The 19,604-nt window shown below is 47.2% G+C and overlaps 1 protein-coding gene across 1 annotated transcript in view; it reads right to left on the reverse strand.

Moving 5' to 3' along the window:
- LOC135558338 (receptor-type tyrosine-protein phosphatase mu-like) overlaps window positions 1-19,604 on the reverse strand; it is a 588,334-nt gene that overhangs the window by 231,760 nt on the left and 336,970 nt on the right. The window contains exon 13 of the mRNA XM_064992077.1: window positions 15,126-15,402. Coding sequence (XP_064848149.1) covers window positions 15,126-15,402 — 277 coding nt within the window. The remainder of the gene's footprint in view (window positions 1-15,125; window positions 15,403-19,604) is intronic.

Genomic DNA, 19,604 nt, shown 5'->3' on the forward strand with positions numbered 1-19,604 from the left:
TTGTTGACCGCATACCTCCTGGCCCTCTCACTTCGGGGCCCAGCTGGGGTCTTTCCTCTTCATCCAGAGCCACTGACTGCTGCCTTCTGCCGCCTCTGATACAGCTTTGATTGCCGAACGCTGGCTCTGGCCCTGGCCCTTAATTCCCAGGTCTCTAAGCAGTCTGGTTGTAGGTTAGGGTCTACAGTTCCTGGCTTGGTGTGGGCTCCTCTTTCTAAATAGTTTGAGACCATCCAGACTACAGTAACATGGTTCTATCCACTTCAGTCCTGGATAGATACCAGCTGTGCAGGGTTTCGTTCTAGCCCTGCACTAATACACCTGATTAAGTTAGTCAAGGTACAGATGGAATGTTTTGATCGTGATTGTAGTAATTGATTACGGTACTCCAATTCACCCTTGAAAGTTTTGGAACGAGTAACTAACTTTCTTCTGAGAGCAAACTCCTTCCTCTATCACGTGTTGCCTCTGTTCTCATTCTCCAGGTCTCTAACATCTCTGTTCTCTCTCTCGTTTTCCAGGTCTCTAAAATCTCTGTTCTCTCTCTCGTTCTCCAGGTCTCTAACATCTCTGTTCTCTCTCTCGTTCTCCAGGTCTCTAACATCTCTGTTCTTTCTCTCTCCTTCTCCAGGTCTCTAAAATGTCTGTTCTCTCTCTCCTTCTCCGGGTCTCTAACATCTCTGTTCTCTCTCTCGTTCTCCAGGTCTCTAACATCTCTGTTCTCTCTCTCGTTCTCAGGGTCTCTAACATCTCTGTTCTCTCTCTCGTTCTCCAGGTCTCTAACATCTCTGTTCTCTCTCTCGTTATCCAGGTCTCTATATCTCTGTTCTCGCTCTCGTTATCCAGGTCTCTAACATCTCTGTTCTCTCTCTCATTCTCCAGGTCTCTAACATGTCTGTTCTCTCTCTCCTTCTCCAGGTCTCTAAAATGTCTGTTCTCTCTCTCCTTCTCCAGGTCTCTAACATCTCTGTTCTCTCTCTCGTTATTCATGGTCTCTAACATCTCTGTTCTCTCTCTCTTTCTCCAGGTCTCCAACATCTCTGTTCTCTCTCTCCTTCTCCAGGTCTCCAACATCTCTGTTCTCTCTCTCCTTCTCCAGGTCACTAAAATCTATGTTCTCTCTCTCCTTCTCCAGGTCTCCAACATCTCTGTTCTCTCTCTCCTTCTCCAGGTCTCTAACATCTCTGTTCTCTCTCTCCTTCTCCAGCTCTCTGACATCTCTGTTCTCTCTCCTTATCCAGCTCTCCAACATCTCTGTTCTCTCTCTCCTTCTCCAGCTCTCCAACATCTCTGTTCTCTCTCTCCTTCTCCAGCTCTCTAACATCTCTGTTCTCTCTCTCCTTCTCCAGGTCTCCAACATCTCTGTTCTCTCTCTCCTTCTCCAGGTCTCCAACATCTCTGTTCTCTCTCTCCTTCTCCAGGTCTCTAACATCTCTGTTCTCTCTCTCCTTCTCCAGCTCTCCAACATCTCTGTTCTCTCTCTCCTTCTCCAGGTCTCTAACATCACTGTCTCTCTGCCCCTCCTCTATGTCCCGCTCTCTATACAGTGCCTTGCGAAAGTATTCGGCCCCCTTGAACTTTGCGACCTTTTGCCACATTTCAGGCTTCAAACATAAAGATATAAAACTGTATTTTTTTGTGAAGAATCAATAACAAGTGGGACACAATCCTGAAGTGGAAAGACATTTATTAGATATTTCAAACTTTTTCAACATATCAAAAACTGAAAATTGGGCGTGCAAAATTATTCAGCCCCCTTAAGTTAATACTTTGTAGCGCCACCTTTTGCTGCGATTACAGCTGTAAGTCGCTTGGGGTATGTCTCTATCAGTTTTGCACATCGAGAGACTGAATTTTTTTCCCATTGCTCTTTGCAAAACAACTCGAGCTCAGTGAGGTTGGATGGAGAGCATTTGTGAACAGCAGTTTTCAGTTCTTTCCACAGATTCTCGATTGGATTCAGGTCTGGACTTTGACTTGGCCATTCTAACACCTGGATATGTTTATTTTTGAACCATTCCATTGTAGATTTTGCTTTATGTTTTGGATCATTGTCTTGTTGGAAGACAAATCTCCGTCCCAGTCTCAGATCTTTTGCAGACTCCATCAGGTTTTCTTCCAGAATGATCCTGTATTTGGCTCCATCCATCTTCCCATCAATTTTAACCATCTTCCCTGTCCCTGCTGAAGAAAAGCAGGCCCAAACCATGATGCTGCCACCACCATGTTTGACAGTGGGTATGGTGTGTTCAGGGTGATGAGCTGTGTTGCTTTTACGCCAAACATAACGTTTTGCATTGTTGCCAAAAAGTTCCATTTTGGTTTCATCTGACCAGAGCACCTTCTTCCACATGTTTGGTGTGTCTCCCAGGTGGCTTGTGGCAAACTTTAAACAACACTTTTTATGGATATCTTTAAGAAATGGCTTTCTTCTTGCCACTCTTCCATAAAGGCCAGATTTGTGCAATATTGTTGTCCTATGGACATAGTCTCCCACCTCAGCTGTAGATCTCTGCAGTTCATCCAGAGTGATCATGGGCCTCTTGGCTGCATCTCTGATCAGTCTTCTCCTTGTATGAGCTGAAAGTTTAGAGGGACGGCCAGGTCTTGGTAGATTTGCAGTGGTCTGATACTCCTTCCATTTCAATATTATCGCTTGCACAGTGCTCCTTGGGATGTTTAAAGCTTGGGAAATATTTTTGTATCCAAATCCGGCTTTAAACTTCTTCACAACAGTATCTCGGACCTGCCTGTTGTGTTCCTTGTTCTTCATGATGCTCTCTGTGCTTTTAACGGACCTCTGAGACTATCACAGTGCAGGTGCATTTATACGGAGACTTGATTACACACAGGTGGATTGTATTTATCATCATTAGTAATTTAGGTCAACATTGGATCATTCAGAGATCCTCACTGAACTTCTGGAGAGAGTTTGCTGCACTGAAAGTAAAGGGGCTGAATAATTTTGCACGCCCAATTTTTCAGTTTTTGATTTGTTAAAAAAGTTTGAAACATCCAATAAATGTCGTTCCACTTCATGATTGTGTCCCACTTGTTGTTGATTCTTCACAAAAAAATACAGTTTTATATCTTTATGTTTGAAGCCTGAAATGTGGCAAAGGTTCGCAAAGTTCAAGGGGGCCGAATACTTTCGAAAGGCACTGTATATACAGTATATATATATCCTATCTCTCTCTCTATATATATATATCCTATCTCTCTCTCTCTCTCTCTCTCTCTCTCTCTCTCTCTCTCTCTCTCTCTCTCTCTCTCTCTCTCTCTCTCTCTCTCTCTCTCTCTCTCTCTCTCTCTCTCTCTCTCTCTCTCTCTCTCTCTCTCTCTCTCTCTCTCTCTCTCTCTCTCTCCCTCTCTCTCTCTCATGTGGTAGCTCTTTAAGAACCCTGTTTTGGGCCCATTATCATTCCAGACCACAATCTGAGATCTCTTCAAGTCACCATTGAACTCTCTTCCTCTGCCTCGGCTTAGCTTTGCTTTGTAGAGAGCAGGAGAGGAGAGGAGGAGAAGAGGGCCAAGTGCCACTTGACGACAGAGAGAGGATAGAGAGGCCATGAGGCTGAACTCTGAAGGATCCACAACCCTGTTGTTGTAGAACCTGCCTCCTACCAATCCCCATCACCACAACTGACCGACCGACCGGGGCGGCCTGCTCTGTAAAACGCTACTGATTAAAGACTGTCTGGCGTAGAGCTCCACTGGAAAAGGCAGGCAGAGTGATTCCGTGTCTCCATTCGAAGAAGCAGGGAGACTTGCTGGGTGATTCAGGGGAAAATAAGTCACAGCAACTACCTCTACTAAACTAAGCCCAGCCTTGTAGAAGAAACCCAGCCCTGTAGCAGTAACCCAGCCTTGTAGCAGTAACCCCGCCTTGTAGCAGTAACCCAGCCCTGTAGCAGTAACCCAGCCTTGTAGCAGTAACCCAGCCCTGTAGCAGTAACCCAGCCCTGTAGCAGTAACCCAGCCCTGTAGCAGTAACCCAGCCCTGTAGCAGTAACCCAGCCCTGTAGCAGTAACCCAGCCCTGTAGCAGTAACCCAGCCCTGTAGCAGTAGCCCAGCCCTGTAGCAGTAACCCAGCCCTGTAGCGGTAACCCAGCCTTGTAGCAGTAACCCAGCCCTGTAGCAGTAACCCAGCCCTGTAGCAGTAACCCAGCCCTGTAGCAGTAACCTAGCCCTGTAGCAGTAACCCAGCCTTGTAGCAGTAACCTAGCCCTGTAGCAGTAGCCCAGCCCTGTAGCAGTAACCCCGCCCTGTAGCAGTAGCCCAGCCCTGTAGCAGTAACCTAGCCCTGTAGCAGTAACCCAGCCCTGTAGCAGTAGCCCAGCCCTGTAGCAGTAACCCAGCCCTGTAGCAGTAACCCAGCATTGTAGCAGTAACCCAGCCCTGTAGCAGTAACCCCGCCCTGTAGCAGTAACCCAGCCCTGTAGCAGTAACCCAGCCCTGTAGCAGTAACCCAGCCCTGTAGCAGTAACCCAGCCCTGTAGCAGTAACCCAGCCCTGTAGCAGTAACCCAGCCCTGTAGCAGTAGCCCAGCCCTGTAGCAATCCAGCTCTGTAGCAGTAACCCAGCCCTGTAGCAGTAACCCAGCCCTGTAGCAGTAACCCAGCCCTGTAGCTGTAAACCAGCCTTTTAGCAGTAACCCAGCCCTGTAGCAATCCAGCTCTGTAGCAGTAACCCAGCCCTGTAGCAGTAACCCAGCCCTGTAGCAGTAACCCAGCCCTGTAGCTGTAAACCAGCCTTTTAGCAGTAACCCAGCCCTGTAGCAGTAACCCAGCCCTGTAGCAGTAACCCAGCCTTGTAGCAGTAACCCAGCCTTGTAGCAGTAACCTCGCCCTGTAGCAGTAACCCAGCCCTGTAGCAGTAACCCAGCCCTGTAGCAGTAGCCCAGCCCTGTAGCAGTAACCCAGCCCTGTAGCAGTAACCCAGCCCTGTAGCAGTAAACCAGCCTTGTAGCAGTAACCCAGCCCTGTAGCAGTAGCCCAGCCCTGTAGCAATCCAGCTCTGTAGCAGTAACCCAGCCCTGTAGACCCAGCCCTGTAGCAGTAACCCAGCCTTGTAGCAGTAACCCAGCCTTGTAGCAGTAACCCAGCCCTGTAGCAGTAACCCAGCCTTGTAGCAGTAACCCAGCCCTGTAGCAGTAAACCAGCCTTGTAGCAGTAACCCAGCCTTGTAGCAGTAGCCCAGCCCTGTAGCAGTAGCCCAGCCCTGTAGCAGTAACCCAGCCCTGTAGCAGTAACCCAGCCTTGTAGCAGTAACCCAGCCCTGTAGCAGTAGCCCAGCCCTGTAGCAGTAGCCCAGCCCTGTAGCAGTAACCCAGCCCTGTAGCAGTAACCCAGCCCTGTAGCAGTAACCCAGCCCTGTAGCAGTAACCCAGCCCTGTAGCAGTAACCCAGCCTTGTAGCAGTAGCCCAGCCCTGTAGCAGTAACCCAGCCCTGTAGCAGTAACCCAGCCCTGTAGCAGTAACCCAGCCCTGTAGCAGTAACCCAGCCTTGTAGCAGTAGCCCAGCCCTGTAGCAGTAGCCCAGCCCTGTAGCAGTAACCCAGCCCTGTAGCAGTAACCCAGCCTTGTAGCAGTAGCCCAGCCCTGTAGAAGTAACCAATTGGGTTGAGGTCAGGTGATGGTGGAGGCCAGGTCATTTGATGTAGCACTCCATCACTCTCCTTATTGGTCAAATATTCCTTACACAGCCTGGAGATGTGTTGGGTCATTGTCCTGATGAAAAACAAATGACAGTCCCACTAAGCACAAACCAGATGGGATGGTGTATCACTGCAGAATGCTGTGGCAACTATGCTAGTTAAGCGTGCCTTGGATTCTAAATAAATCATAGACAGCGTCACCACACCATCACACACCCCCTCCTCCATGCTTCACGGTGGGAACCTCCGCTGTGTCTCACAAATACACAGAGTTTGGAGACAAAAATCTGAAATTTGGACAAATTTCCCCCAGTCTAATGTCCATTGCTTGTGTTTCCTGGCCTAAGCAACCTTATTATTCTTATTGGTGTCCTTTAGCAGTGGTTTCCTTGCAGCAATTTGACCATGAAGTCTTGATTCACACAGTCTCCTCTGAACAGTTGATGTTGAGATTAGTCTGTTACTTGAACTCTGTGAAGCATTTATTTGGTTTGACATTTGTGAGGCTGGTGACTCTAATGAACCTATCCACTGCAACAGAAGTAACTCTGGGTCTTCCTTTCCTGTGGTGGTCCTCATGAGAGCCAGTTAACTCTAATTAACTTATCCGCTGCAACAGAGGTAACTCTGGGTCTTCATTTCCTGTGGTGGTCCTCATGAGAGCCAGTTAAGTCTAATGAACCTATCCGCTGCAACAGAAGTAACTCTGGGTCTTCCTTTCCTGTGGTGGTCCTCATGAGAGCCAGTTAACTCTAATTAACTTATCCGCTGCAACAGAGGTAACTCTGGGTCTTCATTTCCTGTGGTGGTCCTCATGAGAGCCAGTTAAGTCTAATGAACGTATCCTCTGCAACAGAAGTAACTCTGGGTCTTCCTTTCCTGTGGCGGTCCTCATGAGAGCCAGTTAACTCTAATTAACTTATCCGCTGCAACAGAAGTAACTCTGGGTCTTCCTTTCCTGTGGTGGTCCTCATGAGAGCCAGTTTCATCACAGCGCTTGATGTTTGTTTTTTGCGGCCGCAGTTGAAGCAACGTTCAAAGTTCTTCAAATGTTCCTTCTTGTTCTTGCCCTAATATGGTCTTGCTCTTTTACCAAATAGGGTTATCTTCTGTATACAACAAAACTGATTGGCTCAAACGCATTAAGAAGGAAAGAAATTAAACAAATGAACTTTTAACAAGGCACACCTTTTAATTGAAAATGCATTCCAGGTGACTACCTCATGAAGCTGGTTGAGAGAATCCCAAGAGTTTGCAAAGCTGTCATCAAGGAAAAGGGTGGCTACTTTGAATAATCTCAAATATAAAATATATTTTGATTTGTTCAACACTTTTTTGGTTACTACATGATTCCATATGTGTTATTTCATAGTTTTAATGTCTTCAATATTATTCTACAATGTAGAAAATAGTAAAAATAAGGTAAAAAACCCTAGAATGAGTAGGTGTGTCCAAACTTTTGACTGCTCCTGTATGTATGTATGTACAGTTGAAGTCGGAAGTTTACATACACTTAGGTTGGAGTCATTAAAACTAGTTTACATACACTTAGGTTGGAGTCATTAAAACTAGTTTACATACACTTAGGTTGGAGACATTAAAACTCATTTTTCAACCACTCCACAAATTTCTTGTTAACAAACTATAGTTTTGTCAAGTCGGTTAGGACATCTACTTTGTGCATGACACAAGTAATTTTTCCAACAATTGTTTACAGACAGATTATTTCACTTATAATTCACTGTATCACAATTCCAGTGGGTCAGAAGTTTACATACACTAAGTTGACTGTGCCTTTAAACTGATTGGAAAATTCCAGAACATTATGTCAAGGCTTTAGAAGCTTCTGATAGGTTAATTGACATCATTTAAGTCAATTGGTGGTGTACCTGTGGATGTATTTCAAGGCCTACCTTCAAACTTAGTGCCTCTTTGCTTGACATCATGGGAAAATCAAAAGAAATCAGCCAAGACCTCAGAAAAAAATGGTATACCTCCACAAGTCTGGTTTATCATTGGAAGCAATATCCAAACACCTGAAGGCACTACATTCATCTGCTCAAACAATAGTACGCAAGTATAAAAACCATGGGACCACGTAGCCGTCATACCGCTCAGGAAGGAGATGCGTTCTGTCTCCAACAGATGAACTTTGGTGCAAAAAGTGCAAATCAATCCCAGAACAACAGCAAAGGACCTTGTGAAGATGCTGGAGGAAACAGGTACTAAAGTATCTATATCCACAGTAAAACAAGTCCTATACCCACAGTAAAACGAGTCCTATATCCACAGTAAAATGAGTCCTATATCCACAGTAAAAAGAGTCCTATATCCACAGTAAAAAGAGTCCTATATCGACACAACCTGAAGGGCCTCTCAGCAAGGAAGAAGCCACTGCTCCAAAACCACCATAAAAAAGACAGACTACGGTTTGCAACTGCACATGGGGACAAAGATCGTACTTTTTGGAGAAATGTCCTCTGGTCTGATGAAACAAAAATATAACTGTTTGGCCATAATGACAATCGTTATGTTTGGAGGAAAAAGGGGGACACGTGCAAGCTGAAGAACACCATCCCAACCGTGAAGCATGGGGGTGGCAGTATCATGTTGTGGGGGTGGCAGCATCATGTTGTGGGGGTGGCAGCATCATGTTGTGGGGGTGCTTTGCTGCTGGAGGGACTGGTGCACTTCACAAAATAGATGGCATCATGAGGGGGGAAATTATGTGGATATATTGAAACAACATCTCAAGACATCAGTCAGGAAGTTGAAGGATGCTTGCAAATGGGTCTTCCAAATGGACAATGACCCCAAGCATAATATAAGTTGTGGCAAAATGGCTTAAGGACAACAAAGTCAAGGTATTGGAGTGGCCATCACAAATCCCTGACCTCAATCCTACCCGAAACGTTAGACCCAACAATTTAAAGGCAATGCTACCTACTAATTGAGTGTATACAAGCTTCTGACCAACTGGGAATGTGGTGAAATAAATAAAAGTTGAAATAAATTATTCTCTCTACTATTATTCTGACATTTCACATTCTTTCACATTCTTTAAATAAAGTGGTGATCCTAACTGACCAAAAACAGGGAATTGTTACTAGGATTAAATGTCAGAAATTGTGAAAAATGTAGTTTAAATGTATTTGGCTAAGGTGTATGTAAACTTCTGACTTCAACTGCATTTTTGTGAGTGAGTGAGTGGATGCTACCACTGGTCCCAACCACATTAGCTGTGCTCACAGCCTGGTAGTATTTGCTGTAGCTCTTCTGGGGCAGTAGGGGGGCGTTCCAGTACCCATTACCATATTACCACTAAAACAACCATTAACACGCACACCTTAATATCCCTGGTTGAGTTACCCACCCCGTTAGCCGTGCTGACCGCCTGGTAGTAGATGCTGTAGCTCTTCTGGGGCAGTAGGGGGGCGTTCCAGTATCCATTACCATATTACCACTAAAACAACCATTAACACGCACACCTTAATATCCCTGGTTGAGTTACCCACCCCGTTAGCCGTGCTCACAGCCTGGTAGTATTTGCTGTAGCTCTTCTGGGGCAGTAGGGGGGCGTTCCAGTAGCCATTACCATATTACCACTAAAACAACCATTAACACGCACACCTTAATATCCCTGGTTGAGTTACCCACCCCGTTAGCCGTGCTGACCGCCTGGTAGTAGATGCTGTAGCTCTTCTGGGGCAGTAGGGGGGCGTTCCAGTAGCCATTACCATATTACCACTAAAACAACCATTAACACGCACACCTTAATATCCCTGGTTGAGTTACCCACCCCGTTAGCCGTGCTGACCGCCTGGTAGTAGATGCTATAGCTCTTCTGGGGCAGTAGGGGGGCGTTCCAGTACCCATTACCATATTACCACTAAAACAACCATTAACACGCACACCTTAATATCCCTGGTTGAGTTACCCACCCCGTTAGCCGTGCTGACCGCCTGGTAGTAGATGCTGTAGCTCTTCTGGGGCAGTAGGGGGGCGTTCCAGTATCCATTACCATATTACCACTAAAACAACCATTAACACGCACACCTTAATATCCCTGGTTGAGTTACCCACCCCGTTAGCCGTGCTGACCGCCTGGTAGTAGATGCTGTAGCTCTTCTGGGGCAGTAGGGGGGCGTTCCAGTACCCATTACCATATTACCACTAAAACAACCATTAACACGCACACCTTAATATCCCTGGTTGAGTTACCCACCCCGTTAGCCGTGCTCACAGCCTGGTAGTAGATGCTGTAGCTCTTCTGGGGCAGTAGGGGGCGTTCCAGTATCCATTACCATATTACCACTAAAACAACCATTAACACGCACACCTTAATATCCCTGGTTGAGTTACCCACCCCGTTAGCCGTGCTGACCGCCTGGTAGTAGATGCTATAGCTCTTCTGGGGCAGTAGGGGGCGTTCCAGTGTCCATTACCATATTACCACTAAAACAACCATTAACACGCACACCTTAATATCCCTGGTTGAGTTACCCACCCCGTTAGCCGTGCTGACCGCCTGGTAGTAGATGCTGTAGCTCTTCTGGGGCAGTAGGGGGCGTTCCAGTATCCATTACCATATTACCACTAAAACAACCATTAACACGCACACCTTAATATCCCTGGTTGAGTTACCCACCCCGTTAGCCGTGCTGACCGCCTGGTAGTAGATGCTATAGCTCTTCTGGGGCAGTAGGGGGCGTTCCAGTACCCATTACCATATTACCACTAAAACAACCATTAACACGCACACCTTAATATCCCTGGTTGAGTTACCCACCCCGTTAGCCGTGCTCACAGCCTGGTAGTAGATGCTGTAGCTCTTCTGGGGCAGTAGGGGGCGTTCCAGTATCCATTACCATATTACCACTAAAACAACCATTAACACGCACACCTTAATATCCCTGGTTGAGTTACCCACCCCGTTAGCCGTGCTGACCGCCTGGTAGTAGATGCTATAGCTCTTCTGGGGCAGTAGGGGGCGTTCCAGTGTCCATTACCATATTACCACTAAAACAACCATTAACACGCACACCTTAATATCCCTGGTTGAGTTACCCACCCCGTTAGCCGTGCTGACCGCCTGGTAGTAGATGCTGTAGCTCTTCTGGGGCAGTAGGGGGCGTTCCAGTATCCATTACCATATTACCACTAAAACAACCATTAACACGCACACCTTAATATCCCTGGTTGAGTTACCCACCCCGTTAGCCGTGCTGACCGCCTGGTAGTAGATGCTATAGCTCTTCTGGGGCAGTAGGGGGGCGTTCCAGTACCCATTACCATATTACCACTAAAACAACCATTAACACGCACACCTTAATATCCCTGGTTGAGTTACCCACCCCGTTAGCCGTGCTCACAGCCTGGTAGTAGATGCTGTAGCTCTTCTGGGGCAGTAGGGGGGCGTTCCAGTATCCATTACCATATTACCACTAAAACAACCATTAACACGCACACCTTAATATCCCTGGTTGAGTTACCCACCCCGTTAGCCGTGCTGACCGCCTGGTAGTAGATGCTGTAGCTCTTCTGGGGCAGTAGGGGGGCGTTCCAGTATCCATTACCATATTACCACTAAAACAACCATTAACACGCACACCTTAATATCCCTGGTTGAGTTACCCACCCCGTTAGCCGTGCTCACAGCCTGGTAGTAGATGCTGTAGCTCTTCTGGGGCAGTAGGGGGGCGTTCCAGTATCCATTACCATATTACCACTAAAACAACCATTAACACGCACACCTTAATATCCCTGGTTGAGTTACCCACCCCGTTAGCCGTGCTGACCGCCTGGTAGTAGATGCTATAGCTCTTCTGGGGCAGTAGGGGGGCGTTCCAGTGTCCATTACCATATTACCACTAAAACAACCATTAACACGCACACCTTAATATCCCTGGTTGAGTTACCCACCCCGTTAGCCGTGCTGACCGCCTGGTAGTAGATGCTGTAGCTCTTCTGGGGCAGTAGGGGGCGTTCCAGTATCCATTACCATATTACCACTAAAACAACCATTAACACGCACACCTTAATATCCCTGGTTGAGTTACCCACCCGTTAGCCGTGCTGACCGCCTGGTAGTAGATGCTGTAGCTCTTCTGGGGCAGTAGGGGGCGTTCCAGTATCCATTACCATATTACCACTAAAACAACCATTAACACGCACACCTTAATATCCCTGGTTGAGTTACCCACCCCGTTAGCCGTGCTGACCGCCTGGTAGTAGATGCTGTAGCTCTTCTGGGGCAGTAGGGGGCGTTCCAGTGTCCATTACCATATTACCACTAAAACAACCATTAACACGCACACCTTAATATCCCTGGTTGAGTTACCCACCCCGTTAGCCGTGCTGACCGCCTGGTAGTAGATGCTGTAGCTCTTCTGGGGCAGTAGGGGGGCGTTCCAGTACCCATTACCATATTACCACTAAAACAACCATTAACACACACACCTTAATATCCCTGGTTGAGTTACCCACCCCGTTAGCCGTGCTGACCGCCTGGTAGTAGATGCTGTAGCTCTTCTGGGGCAGTAGGGGGCGTTATCCCTGGTTGAGTTACCCACCCCAGTATCCATTACCATATTACCACTAAAACAACCATTAACACGCACACCTTAATATCCCTGGTTGAGTTACCCACCCCGTTAGTCGTGCTGACCGCCTGGTAGTAGATGCTGTAGCTCTTCTGGGGCAGTAGGGGGCGTTCCAGTATCCATTACCATATTACCACTAAAACAACCATTAACACGCACACCTTAATATCCCTGGTTGAGTTACCCACCCCGTTAGCCGTGCTGACCGCCTGGTAGTAGATGCTGTAGCTCTTCTGGGGCAGTAGGGGGCGTTCCAGTATCCATTACCATATTACCACTAAAACAACCATTAACACGCACACCTTAATATCCCTGGTTGAGTTACCCACCCCGTTAGCCGTGCTGACAGCCTGGTAGTAGATGCTGTAGCTCTTCTGGGGCAGTAGGGGGCGTTCCAGTATCCATTACCATATTACCACTAAAACAACCATTAACACGCACACCTTAATATCCCTGGTTGAGTTACCCACCCCGTTAGCCGTGCTCACAGCCTGGTAGTAGATGCTATAGCTCTTCTGGGGCAGTAGGGGGCGTTCCAGTGTCCATTACCATATTACCACTAAAACAACCATTAACACGCACACCTTAATATCCCTGGTTGAGTTACCCACCCCGTTAGCCGTGCTGACCGCCTGGTAGTAGATGCTGTAGCTCTTCTGGGGCAGTAGGGGGCGTTCCAGTACCCATTACCATATTACCACTAAAACAACCATTAACACGCACACCTTAATATCCCTGGTTGAGTTACCCACCCCGTTAGCCGTGCTGACCGCCTGGTAGTAGATGCTGTAGCTCTTCTGGGGCAGTAGGGGGCGTTCCAGTATCCATTACCATATTACCACTAAAACAACCATTAACACGCACACCTTAATATCCCTGGTTGAGTTACCCACCCCGTTAGTCGTGCTGACCGCCTGGTAGTAGATGCTGTAGCTCTTCTGGGGCAGTAGGGGGCGTTCCAGTATCCATTACCATATTACCACTAAAACAACCATTAACACGCACACCTTAATATCCCTGGTTGAGTTACCCACCCCCGTTAGCCGTGCTGACCGCCTGGTAGTAGATGCTGTAGCTCTTCTGGGGCAGTAGGGGGCGTTCCAGTAGCCATTACCATATTACCACTAAAACAACCATTAACACGCACACCTTAATATCCCTGGTTGAGTTACCCACCCCGTTAGCCGTGCTGACCGCCTGGTAGTAGATGCTGTAGCTCTTCTGGGGCAGTAGGGGGGCGTTCCAGTATCCATTACCATATTACCACTAAAACAACCATTAACACGCACACCTTAATATCCCTGGTTGAGTTACCCACCCCGTTAGCCGTGCTGACCGCCTGGTAGTAGATGCTGTAGCTCTTCTGGGGCAGTAGGGGGGCGTTCCAGTAGCCATTACCATATTACCACTAAAACAACCATTAACACGCACACCTTAATATCCCTGGTTGAGTTACCCACCCCGTTAGCCGTGCTGACCACCTGGTAGTAGATGCTGTAGCTCTTCTGGGGCAGTAGGGGGCGTTCCAGTATCCATTACCATATTACCACTAAAACAACCATTAACACGCACACCTTAATATCCCTGGTTGAGTTACCCACCCCGTTAGCCGTGCTGACCGCCTGGTAGTAGATGCTGTAGCTCTTCTGGGGCAGTAGGGGGCGTTCCAGTACCCATTACCATATTACCACTAAAACAACCATTAACACGCACACCTTAATATCCCTGGTTGAGTTACCCACCCCGTTAGCCGTGCTGACCGCCTGGTAGTAGATGCTGTAGCTCTTCTGGGGCAGTAGGGGGCGTTCCAGTATCCATTACCATATTACCACTAAAACAACCATTAACACACACACCTTAATATCCCTGGTTGAGTTACCCACCCCGTTAGCCGTGCTGACCGCCTGGTAGTAGATGCTGTAGCTCTTCTGGGGCAGTAGGGGGCGTTCCAGTACCCATTACCATATTACCACTAAAACAACCATTAACACGCACACCTTAATATCCCTGGTTGAGTTACCCACCCCGTTAGCCGTGCTGACCGCCTGGTAGTAGATGCTGTAGCTCTTCTGGGGCAGTAGGGGGGCGTTCCAGTACCCATTACCATATTACCACTAAAACAACCATTAACACGCACACCTTAATATCCCTGGTTGAGTTACCCACCCGTTAGCCGTGCTGACCGCCTGGTAGTAGATGCTGTAGCTCTTCTGGGGCAGTAGGGGGCGTTCCAGTACCCATTACCATATTACCACTAAAACAACCATTAACACGCACACCTTAATATCCCTGGTTGAGTTACCCACCCCGTTAGCTGTGCTCACAGCCTGGTAGTAGATGCTGTAGCTCTTCTGGGGCAGTAGGGGGGCGTTCCAGTATCCATTACCACTAAAACAACCATTAACACGCACACCTTAATATCCCTGGTTGAGTTACCCACCCCGTTAGCCGTGCTGACCGCCTGGTAGTAGATGCTGTAGCTCTTCTGGGGCAGTAGGGGGGCGTTCCAGTACCCATTACCATATTACCACTAAAACAACCATTAACACGCACACCTTAATATCCCTGGTTGAGTTACCCACCCCGTTAGCTGTGCTCACAGCCTGGTAGTATTTGCTGTAGCTCTTCTGGGGCAGTAGGGGGGCGTTCCAGTATCCATTACCATATTACCACTAAAACAACCATTAACACACACACCTTAATATCCCTGGTTGAGTTACCCACCCCGTTAGCCGTGCTGACCGCCTGGAAGTAGATGCTGTAGCTCTTCTGGGGCAGTAGGGGGGCGTTCCAGTATCCATTACCATATTACCACTAAAACAACCATTAACACGCACACCTTAATATCCCTGGTTGAGTTACCCACCCCGTTAGCCGTGCTGACCGCCTGGTAGTAGATGCTGTAGCTCTTCTGGGGCAGTAGGGGGGCGTTCCAGTACCCACCGTAGGTCTTGTTGTCTCCCACAGTGAAGGGTTGAGGAGCCTGTAGCCCTACGGCGGGGAACTCAGCTGTGAAGTAGTACCCAGAGTTCAGGACGGTGGAGTTCTGGAAGTGGATGGGGACAGGGTAACAGCGGAGAATCTCAACCGCTCCCCTCCTCGCCCTCTGAGGCCTCTCCTCTTCTACCACCACCTGGTACCCACTTTGGGGGGGGGGGGGGTAGGAGTAGGTCGAGAGAGGTAAGATGTGGGAGGAGGGAAGAGAAGTAAGATGGAGGGGATAGAGGTAAGAGTGGGAGAAGGAGGGAGAGAGGTAAAATGGAGGGGATAGAGGTAAAAGTGGGAGAAGGAGTGGGAGAAGGAGGGGAGAGAGGTACGAGTGGGAGAAGGAGGGGAGAGAGGTACGAGTGGGAGAAGGAGGGGAGAGAGGTAAGATGGAGGGGATAGAGGTAAGAGTGGGAGAAGGAGGGGAGAGAGGTAAAATGGAGGGGATAGAGGTAAAAGTGGGAGAAGGAGTGGGAGAAGGAGGGGAGAGAGGTGCAGTGGGAGAAGGAGGGGAGAGAGGTACGAGTGGGAGAAGGAGGGGAGAGAGGTAAGATGGAGGGGATAGAGGTAAGAGTGGGAGAAGGAGGGGAGAGAGGTAAAATGGAGGGGATAGAGGTAAGAGTGGGAGAAGGAGTGGGAGAAGGAGGGGAGAGAGGTACGAGTGGGAGAAGGAGGGGAGAGAGGTAAAATGGAGGGGATAGAGGTAAGAGTGGGAGAAGGAGTGGGAGAAGGAGGGGAGAGAGGTAAGAGTGGGAGAAGGAGGGGAGTGAGAATATGGGGGAAGTGAGAAGAAGGGGAGAGAGGTAAGATAGGGGAAAAAAATGGGGGATACGTGAATACAGTATTCTAGAATAAACAAAGCATATTTGTAAAATATATGTGGTAAGACTTTAAATAACCAACTAATTTGTTTTAATTTGCGTACCAAGAAACCCAGTTGAACCCCTGTTGTAGTATGACCCTTATCAACACACACCTAAGATGTTTTCTACGAACCTAAACTCTCTCTTTATGATTCCCTCTTCCTGTCTGTCTGTGACCCAGGTGTCCTGACACAGCCTACCCTCCGACCTCTGACCCCTGCCCTCGTTAAGGGGACAGTTAATTCGTGTTGTGGTTCCTCCTGCTGCCTTTCAGCAGTAGTTAATATTTAAACACCTCTCTCCTCCCAGTCCAGCTGCACTAAGTGAGGTAGTATAGCGATATACTGGATTACTATTTTATAAGGAAGGATCTGAGAGAACTCTGTGGTTTCTCTTCAACATTAGGTTGCAAAAAAAAATCTAAAAACTTTTCCAAAGTTCCCCAGAAATCATGGTTTTAGGATTCTGGATTTCCCCTTATTCCTTCCTGATTTCAGAAATGTTCTAACCAGGGTCTCTATAAAACCTAGGAAGGGACATATTTTTTATTTTTTATTTAACCTTGTTTTAACTAGGCAAGTCAGTTAAGAACAAATTCTTATTTACAACGACGGCCTACCCCGGCCAAACCCGGACGACGCTGGGCCAATTGTGAGACGCCCTATGGGGCTCCCAATCACGGCCGGTTGTAATACAGCCTGGAATCGAACCAGGGTCTGTAGTGATGCCTCTAGCACTGAGATGCTGTTCCTTAGACCACTGCACCACTTTGGGGGACAGAATTGTCTCTTTCTAATATTTGTGGGACATGACCCAAACCCTGTTTCCATGTAAATTAGGCTGTTGTGTGGTATAGAGCTTCACCAAGACCTCACTAGGACCACAAGATTCATTAACAACCCTACAAACACCTTTTGAAGAACTTGGGGTGAAAGGTCAAACACCATATGAAGCACTGGGAGGTGAAAGGTCAAACACCATTTGAAGCACTGGGGGGTGAAAGGTCAAACACCATATGAAGCACTGGGGGTGAAAGGTCAAACACCTAATGAAGCACTGGGGGGTGAAAGGTCAAACACCAAATTAAGCACTGGGGGGTGAAAGGTCAAACACCATATGAAGCACTGGGGAGTGAAAGGTCAAACACCATATGAAGCACTGGGGGGTGAAAGGTCAAACACCAAATGAAGCACTGGGGGGTGAAAGGTCAAACACCATATGAAGCACTGGGGGGTGAAAGGTCAAACACCTAATGAAGCACTGGGGGGTGAAAGGTCAAACACCAAATGAAGCACTGGGGAGTGAAAGGTCAAACACCAAATTAAGCACTGGGGGGTGAAAGGTCAAACACCATATGAAGCACTGGGGAGTGAAAGGTCAAACACCATATGAAGCACTGGGGGGTGAAAGGTCAAACACCAAATGAAGCACTGGGGGGTGAAAGGTCAAACACCATATGAAGCACTGAGGGGTGAAAGGTCAAACACCTAATGAAGCACTGGGGAGTGAAAGGTCAAACACCAAATTAAGCACTGGGGGGGTGAAAAGTCAAACACCATATGAAGCACTGGGGGGTGAAAGGTCAAACACCAAATGAAGCACTGGGGGGTGAAAGGTCAAACACCATATGAAGCACTGGGGAGTGAAAGGTCAAACACCAAATTAAGCACTGGGGGGTGAAAGGTCAAACACCATATGAAGCACTGGGGGGTGAAAGGTCAAACACCAAATGAAGCACTGGGGGGTGAAAGGTCAAACACCTAATGAAGCACTGGGGGGTGAAAGGTCAAACACCATATGAAGCACTGAGGGGTGAAAGGTCAAACACCTTATGAAGCATTAGAGGTTAAAGAGCACACACGGTACACATATGGATAATTCATCACTGAATTCTAACCATGTAAAACAATCTTCTGTGAGATTATACAGTCAGGGTAGTTTGGATCTTTCGCTAAAATGTTATACTTTCAGTTTTAATAATCAGAGAATTTGGGGAAAAGGTCATCGGGGGAGGTAGTGGTTGTTAATGTAGACAGACATATGTCATTTAATTAACTATATTTATACACTAAACTTTTAATTCACATATAACCTTTTCAATCATATAGTTTCCAGACAAACATCATTTATTAGAGATTAACCAATCCGAAAGTCAGTTTACCATCCCGATTATATTCATCTTCAAGGCTGGTCGGTTCTAGCTTGCAGCACATGGCCTGAACTCACTCAACTCTAGCCTAGACTGTGTTGAGTTTATTTGTATTTATGCAGTAGCATAACAGTGTAAATGGGTTTCTGTAGTAGAATACCAGTGTAAATGGGTTTCTGCAGTAGCATACCAGTGTAAATGGGTTTCTGCAGTAGCATACCAGTGTAAATGGGTTTATGTAGTAGCATACCAGTGTAAATGGGTTTCTGCAGTAGAATACCAGTGTAAATGGGTTTCTGCAGTAGCATACCAGTGTAAATGGGTTTCTGCATAACAGTGTAAATGGGTTTCTGCAGTAGCATACCAGTGTAAATGGGTTTCTGCAGTAGCATACCAGTGTAAATGGGTTTCTGCAGTAGCATACCAGTGTAAATGGGTTTCTGTAGTAGAATACCAGTGTAAATGGGTTTCTGCAGTAGAATACCAGTGTAAATGGGTTTCTGCAGTAGCATACCAGTGTAAATGGGTTTCTGTAGTAGAATACCAGTGTAAATGGGTTTCTGCAGTAGCATACCAGTGTAAATGGGTTTATGCAGTAGCATAACAGTGTAAATGGGTTTATGTAGTAGAATACCAGTGTAAATGGGTTTCTGCAGTAGCATACCAGTGTAAATGGGTTTCTGCAGTAGCATACCAGTGTAAATGGGTTTCTGCAGTAGCATACCAGTGTAAATGGGTTTCTGCAGTAGCATACCAGTGTAAATGGGTTTCTGCAGTAGCATAACAGTGTAAATGGGTTTCTGCATACCAGTGTAAATGGGTTTCTGTAGTAGCATACCAGTGTAAATGGGTTTCTGTAGTAGCATACCAGTGTAAATGGGTGTCTGCAGTAGCATACCAGTGTAAATGGGTGTCTGCAGTAGCATACCAGTGTAAATGGGTTTCTGTAGTAGCATACCAGTGTAAATGGGTTTCTGTAGTAGCATACCAGTGTAAATGGGTGTCTGCAGTAGCATACCAGTGTAAATGGGTTTCTGCAGTAGAATACCAGTGTAAATGGGTTTCTGCAGTAGCATACCAGTGTAAATGGGTTTCTGTAGTAGCATACCAGTGTAAATGGGTTTCTGTAGTAGCATACCAGTGTAAATGGGTGTCTGCAGTAGCATACCAGTGTAAATGGGTGTCTGCAGTAGCATACCAGTGTAAATGGGTTTCTGCAGTAGAATACCAGTGTAAATGGGTTTCTGTAGTAGCATACCAGTGTAAATGGGTGTCTGCAGTAGCATACCAGTGTAAATGGGTTTCTGCAGTAGAATACCAGTGTAAATGGGTTTCTGCAGTAGCATAC

The sequence above is a fragment of the Oncorhynchus masou genome, chromosome 17, assembly GCF_036934945.1.
Source record: "Oncorhynchus masou masou isolate Uvic2021 chromosome 17, UVic_Omas_1.1, whole genome shotgun sequence".
NCBI classification, from domain to species: domain Eukaryota; kingdom Metazoa; phylum Chordata; class Actinopteri; order Salmoniformes; family Salmonidae; genus Oncorhynchus; species Oncorhynchus masou.